The following is a 7,907-nucleotide window of genomic DNA, read 5'->3' as shown; positions in this document are numbered from 1 at the left end:
ATTGTTTCGTAATGAAAATCAAGTTGAAAATATCGCAGGATTTGATTTTCACTTTATAATTCGAATTACGTCGAGTATAAGTTAACATTTCATTGCCTTGTAGTTGAATTTATTCAACTGTGAACCTAATATTTACACCCACCATTTACGTGTTATCAAATTAGCGAAACGGTGAAATGAGAAAAACGTGTTCAGAATCCAGAAGCTCGATAAGCGCGCTGTTATCGATCCGTGATGGTGAATGATGACGTTCTTCACACCGGTGAGAGTTCAAGTGACGTCTAACTTCAACCTCAGTATTTCGAGTTAACGCACGTCTTACACATCCATATATATTTATACAATCTAAGTTTTTGCTTTAATGATAAAAGATTGGAAAAATGTTGAGTACGAAGAATATCAAAATTCATGGGATGAAGGACGAAAGATGGACGATTCGAGACAAGCTGCAACAGTATCGCGGGATCCTTAAGTTGTACGGTGAATGCACCGAACGTTTTGAAAAAATTTAACCAAACATAATTTATCTTATTCCTCATTGCTGTTCGTTATTAATCGACGAAGAAGTAAATCCTTTCTCATAATCGTCAGGAACTCCATAGTTTTTGCGTAACGGATGAAGAATTATCATTCCGTTCACGGAAAATATTGTAGGACTCGAATCCCTCGGTTATTTACGATTCGATACCGTATTTGCATGAACCTCGGGCTTTTTGGCCGCCGGATATTTTATTCCGGGCGGTGCAGGTATATCAGCATTAAAACGAGAGAATTTTCAAGAACTCTGACCTCTCGAGGGAATTTCTTCATAACGCAATTTTATCACCATGATTTACTTGTCTTTTGATGTATAACCGTGTTATATAACCGGGGTCTTCGCAGGCTTGTACCTTCTTCAAATTTAATGCTGTAAAAAAGGGCGTTATAACGTACTATGCTAACCGACTTTATCGAGCCCTTTGAAACTTCTAAAGAATATCCTGTAATTATTATATGGAATCCCGGGACGAATTCAATCTAATACTTGAGAGTTTCAATTTACTTTTTCTACATCGCAATATGGCTGCCTAATTTCACATTTACTGTACGGATTCTGGCAAATGTCGCAGAAGGTTAGATAAGTGAAAAAACTACCAAAATACAGGCTCATCACAAAGACAATTCTTATTCGAATATTTATCTTAATATTTCTTGAATTCCAAATGAGTCGTCCATATTTTATCACGGAACTGGAAGATTGTTTCCCCCCCCCCCCCCCCCCCCCCCAACTTTTGAACTAACGTGTAATCAAATTTCATTTTAATTCACTATCGAAACGAAACACGAACAATTATACATATGTGAGATAGTTTATCGAATATACCTAGCATTTTTATTTCACCGCAATTTTTCTGATGAAGTCAAAATTCCGAACGATCAAAATTTCGGTCGACTATTAAAGAGTGAAAATTCGAATTCGGTTGAATTTCTGAACAGGCAAAATCTTTAAAGAACTCGATTTTCTTGGCTCACGTGATAAGTTACGATGTTTCGGTATTTCGAACGATTTCACGAGTTTTTTCATTACCTCTTTTTCAACCGACTAGCCGGTCTCTAATTATTCGAAACATGGTTCTTCGCGCAACTTTACAACTTTCAAACTCTTGTTCATTGGCCTAATTTCACAGCCCGAGAGAAAAAATTACAAGTGATAAACGCCTCGAGGGTTAAGAAGAAAGTTTCGCGTGACCTGAAAGCGTTGACTAAAGATGTGCAAAATTATCGGGAAATTACGAACGACATGGCGGACGGTAACAAGCGGCAATTGCGAACAATCATGCAGCATCATCGGGACTACCAATTGGCTTTTCAAGACATGAAACCCGACGTACGTATGATAACGTAACAGCCGTTATTTATTACCATTATTCTACCTCATTGTCAGCAGCTGAAAAGCTGCGTTCGCCCGTTGACCTGAAAAATTCGCTATGTTGCAGATATCATGCGAAAAGTTGTTATATACCTGTATATTATACAGGGTGGGGCATTTAACGTGACCAGGGTGACTTTCTCGAAAACGAAGCAAAATCTCAAAAAAAGTTTCAGACGAGAGCTGTAGGGTTTTGAAGGGGACGGAACACAGCGCGTTCAAATTTTTATTAAGTGGATGCGTCAAAGAGATACGAAGGTCAGCTTTGGTTGTTTAAACAGGATGGTATAATTTTTATTCTGAAAATGAAAAGAGTATTCAATTTCGAGTATAAAAGTATAAGTACACCAGTTTCCTAAAATTGACACTCAATAGGATATTTCAAAAATAAGAAAAACATGTTCGTTCTCCACTTTACGCGGATTAATTTACAATTTTATCAAAGCAAATGTTCGAAATGATGGCCATTAACTTCAACACACTTTGATTCCCTTTTTTCGTTGCGACACTTGCGGTTTCTGAAAACAACCGTATGACTCGATCAAAAGTTCTGCGGGATGGTTGACTTCTTTCGGGGTATCGTTCTCCGTGTAAATTACAAGCTGCACTAGCGTTTTTATGCGTCTCGCCATAAATGTAAATCATATCGATCTTCTCGGCAACCGTATACCGATCCATTTTTCAAATATAATAATTACGATAATAGGAATTCTGAATGTTACTACCGAGGAAATTTCTACGACGTGATGTGAATACTTTCAATAACGATCAATGAATAACATTCGTCTACAAGTTTGTGTTCTGACTGATAACTCTTGGTTCGATTTTCAAAGGTAGCATTAAGCATCTAATGCCTGAAAAAATTGTTTACATCTTACAAAACTTAGAGGCATTGTTTTTCCCGTGTAAAGTAAAAAGTTGAAATCGAACCAAGAGTCATCAGTTGAAATACAAAGTTGTAGACGAATGTCATTCGTCGATGTTGTTCGTCGTTGTATCTTTTTCTTATTTTTGAAATATCCTATTCAGTGGCAATTTTAAGAAACTGGTTTTACTTTTATCCACGAAATTGAATACTCTTTTCATTTTCTAAATAAAAAATACACCATCCAATTTAAAAAACCGAAGTTGACCTTCGTATCTCTTTGGCGCATCCTCTTAATAAAAATTCCAACGCGCTGTGTTCCGTTCCCTTCAGAACCCTACACCTCTCACATGAAACTTTTTTTGATATTTCGCTTCATTTTCGAAAAAATCGCCCTTGCCACTTTAAATGCCCCACCCTGTATATATACGTACGTACATGCCTCCGGCTACCTTCCAGCAAAATTTCATTTTCCACCTCGGTAATTTCACCTTCCCGTATCGCCGCGACGTTCACCTGCAGCTGCACAGTTTGATGAGGGCTACAGGTTGCATAGCCATTGACTATTGAGTTAGCGGCGAGCTGGATCGTAGTTTCTCATGAGAAAAATTTTATTATTTTTACAGCAAAAATATTTACTACCATAGCTTTATATTTCAATTTCGATTTGCGCTCAATAAGCTCGAAAACTTGTTAATTGTTTCGACCTAACCTAACCTAAGAACCAAATTTATGTACAAACGAATTCACAATTTTCACGAAAGAATTTTATTACGAAGCTAATATCGATATTTCGTGAATACAAGTATGGTTAAATCAATTTAATTTTTGGGCGACTATTTTCACTATGTAATGCAAAAAATTGATTTTATGCTACTATTTTTTTTTTTTTTTTGTTTTTTCCGCAATAAAGTGACATTAATTTCATGAATTCTGTAATTACACTTCCGACATATGGCGCGAAAATCTCTCGCTCATGCGGATCATCGATTTCAATACCTCTCGAGATTCGGTTCCAAGCCAACCCTCAACATCTAATCCGGAATTATATATATATACTCGTATAACGCGCCTTGATATCGAGTCACCTGGAAAATATCCGACTTCCACGATATGAAATAAGATTTCCGTGTGCACCCGATTATATATTCACACTCGCATATCGATATGTCTAACTGTGCCTATGGGTGTATACGTCGGGTTCTTATTTTCAGTAAAATGCTGTTCGAACGTGCAAAATTGACGCGGAAAATCAAATAAAATATCGTTTTTACCATGTTTTTAAGGTGTTTTTCAGATTTTATATTTCCCACAAAGAAGCTCTACAATAATCTCGTTCATTTGCCCCAAATTTTGTAAATACAGCAGTTTTTCGCAACTTCAGGTTTAAGTTGATTCCCTTCTTTGTCGATGGATTGGAATGTAATTTTTATAACGATTGTTTTGGAAGAGGTTATTGATGTTTTGTACAGTGTATTTGGAAAATTTCTTTGATAAATGAAACTAATTTCATAACCAGTTTTACGTAACTGATTAAAGTTATTTCGAACGGTTAGCTACTACGAGATCTTTCAGTGCCAAAGTCCAATATTGCTCAGCCTGGATAAATTATAATTGAAAAAAGTTCTGGTGCTAGTAAATACAACAATACAAGTTCATCTCTATACTCTGTAAACATATGAATTATTATTTCCATGACCGTGTGTAAAGATTTTCCATTTACATTCAGGATGCCTACGGAGCAATTTACCATCGAAACGACGTGAATCGCAGGCAACTCGACAAGTTGTATTACCTGAAGAAAAAGAGGATGAAAGAATTTTTTGACCTGAAGGTAAATTATCCTAAGCTGGACTAGAAGTTTAGTAACACAGGCCTGTGAAATATATAACTTTTAACTCCCTTCTTAAGTACCCGATAATGCTTTTTATAGGCATTTAGGTATGTTGAATTAAAATATACCACTAGTAAAAAATAGTAAAAAATTACATCACATGGAGAATTATTTTTATACAATTTACGCATATTCACAGATTTCTGAACAACTTTGACGAAAAAAATAAATATAATAAATATAAAACTGAATGCTTAGGTATAAAATGAACAGCATTAATTTTAAACAAGACTTACGAGCCAAGATAAATCGAAATGATTTACGATAACTTTTTCTACTTTCTTCAAAACTCCTGTTCAATCTTTTTCTCTTGTACTTACGTAGCTTTAAATATACTTAAAATCATCATAAAGAACAACTAAGGAGCGTAAATGAATATTTAAATATCAATACTACCATCAATAGATATACATCTTTAATACAGAAATGGAAAGTCAACTTTAGTAATACGAAGAAAACAGAACAAAAGAAAATTTACGTGATAAAATTTGTCATATAATTTTTCTCATAGATTCGTATCTAGTACCTACCGAAATTACTACTCAGTTTTATAGGGGGGGGGGGGGGGGGGGGGGGGCATCACAGGCCTGTGTAATTTATAACACGACAAGATTCTGACGGATTTTGTTATCAAATCATTCAGTTGGAATGCGCGTTACTCAAGGACAAATACGAGCAGGAACAGCAATACGTGCCGGACTACGATCATCAGCATCTAACAAATCAGTTTCAAAATTCCATGGCAAAGCAAAGTGCGGCTGCAGCAATCAGGCGAACTTACAGCTACATATTGGACATATTGAAAAAGGTATACCGCGATTCGATGTGTTATGCCTGTGATAAAATTCTTCGCCTTGAACCGAAGCAATTAGGAGAATATAAAAGTCGATATTAGGGCGGAAAATACTTTGAATGAACATAATTGAATTTTCCTCACAGGACTCGGTGTATTTCAACGCAGTTCTCGATGCTCTCGTCGAGGATCAAAAGTCGCAATGCAAAGTGCTGATAAAAGCGACTGAAATGGGTCAACTCGTGACCGAAAATTTGGACGACACGAGATCGCGGTACAAACGCTTGGAGAATGACGTCTGTGTGAATATGAAAGAGCGTGAACGCACTCTGACCATCGTTAGATTCCAGGTCGACGATCTATGGTCGTACCTTCGGTCACTAGTCAGAACCGAGGTAAACTGTCTTCCGCAAATCGGGCAAAACTTGGCGTCGTTAACTTCTCGCCAACGTTTATTTTTCCTCGCAGAGCGAAGTAAACTTCACCGTAGCAAATGCGGCTGTGACCAGCAGCGAAATGATTCTTCAACAGGAGATGAAGGACTTGGAACAAGTATTTGAAAATATCAAAGAGTCCATGCTTGTACGTTCGTACGATGAAATATTTCCCAGGTTAGTAACTGTGTTTCACGATTTTTTTTTTTTTTTTTTTTTAACGAAGCAAATTCAACATTTGCACCAATTAATGTCATAAATAAATACTTTCTTCGAAGATGTCGGACATGATCGACAAGCCGCACAAGGCAAAACCAAAAGTCATGAAAACGATGTCTGAATAATGTCTTATAACCCGTGTTTTAACGTCTATGAGTTACAAAAGACATATTTCGGGCATGAAGATGCCTTTTCGAGGTCAGAAAACGGGTCGTAGATCATCTCTTAAACGTCTTTTTGACGACTTTCGGTTTTGTGCTGTTTGGGAAATGACGATATTGTGCATCGATAGGTTTGAGGAACAAATGAAACAGAAGGAACGTCTGATAAAACAGTTCAATCACAACGTGAGGGAACGTGACTCGTTTCTAAACAAAAAAAACCACGCCACTCTGATTCTCGCGACCCTTGAGCACAGCATGATATCGACAACTGCACGGTAGGTAAAATATCCTATAAATAACATTTTTTCCCGTTATGTACTAGCTGGATGTAGTTTATTCATCGTACATACCCAGGCTTACATGAATAGGTGTGCAACAGGTACAAAGCGGTGAAAAAAGAGATGCTGGAGGAACTTGAGGTGCAGAGGAAACGGGAAATCGATTTCAAGAATCTGAGAAAAGTCAGGGGCGAACTGCTGATGAACATAAGAGCAGCTTTGCAGAACATGAACGAAATGCTGACTTGCGTTAAATCGAGAACGATAAAGAGCAAATCGCAGAAGTCTGATGATGACAAAAAGGGAAAACTGTCCGAAGAACAGCGCATCGAAGATGAGTTACAGGATGCCGACGAACCGGAAATAGGAAAAACCGAAACAAACGGTAATTTTCATTAAACACGATCTTCAAAACGAACTTTTTTTTTTTTACTGTTTAATAGCTATTTTGTGCAGTAATGGCTGGATCTATTTGCATGAAATACTAGTGATACATCGATTCCCATCCAGAATCTTCTTTTTCAAAATTCCTCCTGGAAAAATTTCCCTAGCGAAAATCCTCCCTTGACAAAATTCTCCTTCACAAATATTATCATACGTTTATTAGTGTTCGTACGGTTATTTATTTATTTATTTGGGGAAATTTTATCCAGAGGTATTTGGTTTAGGTGGGAGTTCAACCTAGTAGTGACAGTGAGCCATATAAAATGACAAACTTGCAGGTTTAGCCCTGCTTTCGAAGGTGAGCCAAAAGGTGGGAATGCTCTCTGGAGCCGGAGGCCCGGACCTCGATAAGGATCGGAAGGAAAGAGCGAGGGACATGTACCAAACTTATATCTCTGAGTACAAATCGAAGCTGAAATACGGCAAGGAGGCTGAGGTATCAGGTGAGCGATGACAACCATGGAGAGAATTCGCGCTATCGTATTCAAAATACACCGGCTCGTAAACGTTCTTTGCTTATCCTTCGTCTTCTGTGTTTATCAGGCTTTTTCGTCGAACACGAAGTCGTCGATGCATCAATTCTAACTCGAACCGACGTCAAACTGCGTAGCAGACAAATTGTCGAGGCAAATCTCAAGCCCGAATAATTCATCTACGGCTGACAGCAGTCGCATATCTGCTTCCAATATACGTGTACAAAATGTGTGCCCTGGAAATTTTATTCACTTATTCACCTCGGGGTGGATAAAATAAACCAACAAAAAACGAATACTAAATACTAGTTTTGCGCAATTCAAAAATCTATATGACGGTGGGGTGAACGCGAATTCCAAAAGTAAAATTTAAACGAAACCAGCTTCTAATCTTTATTTATCAACTTTATTGTACACGTGGAATGTGATTATTC

The 7,907-nt window shown here is 37.3% G+C and overlaps 1 protein-coding gene across 1 annotated transcript; it reads left to right on the top strand.

Moving 5' to 3' along the window:
* The first annotated feature begins 241 nt into the window (after window positions 1-241).
* Window positions 242-7,647, top strand: LOC124309030 (uncharacterized). Its single transcript, XM_046772247.1, has 11 exons — window positions 242-274; window positions 420-480; window positions 1,668-1,867; window positions 4,504-4,608; window positions 5,312-5,476; window positions 5,608-5,856; window positions 5,930-6,072; window positions 6,407-6,553; window positions 6,658-6,941; window positions 7,279-7,443; window positions 7,544-7,647. The coding sequence occupies exons 1-11, from the start codon at window positions 242-244 to the stop codon at window positions 7,645-7,647; spliced, it is 1,656 nt and encodes a 551-aa protein (XP_046628203.1).
* The last annotated feature ends 260 nt before the right edge of the window (window positions 7,648-7,907 follow it).

Source organism: Neodiprion virginianus, chromosome 7 (genome assembly GCF_021901495.1).
Source record: "Neodiprion virginianus isolate iyNeoVirg1 chromosome 7, iyNeoVirg1.1, whole genome shotgun sequence".
Classification (NCBI taxonomy): domain Eukaryota; kingdom Metazoa; phylum Arthropoda; class Insecta; order Hymenoptera; family Diprionidae; genus Neodiprion; species Neodiprion virginianus.
This window is presented reverse-complemented; position numbering and strand designations above follow the sequence as displayed.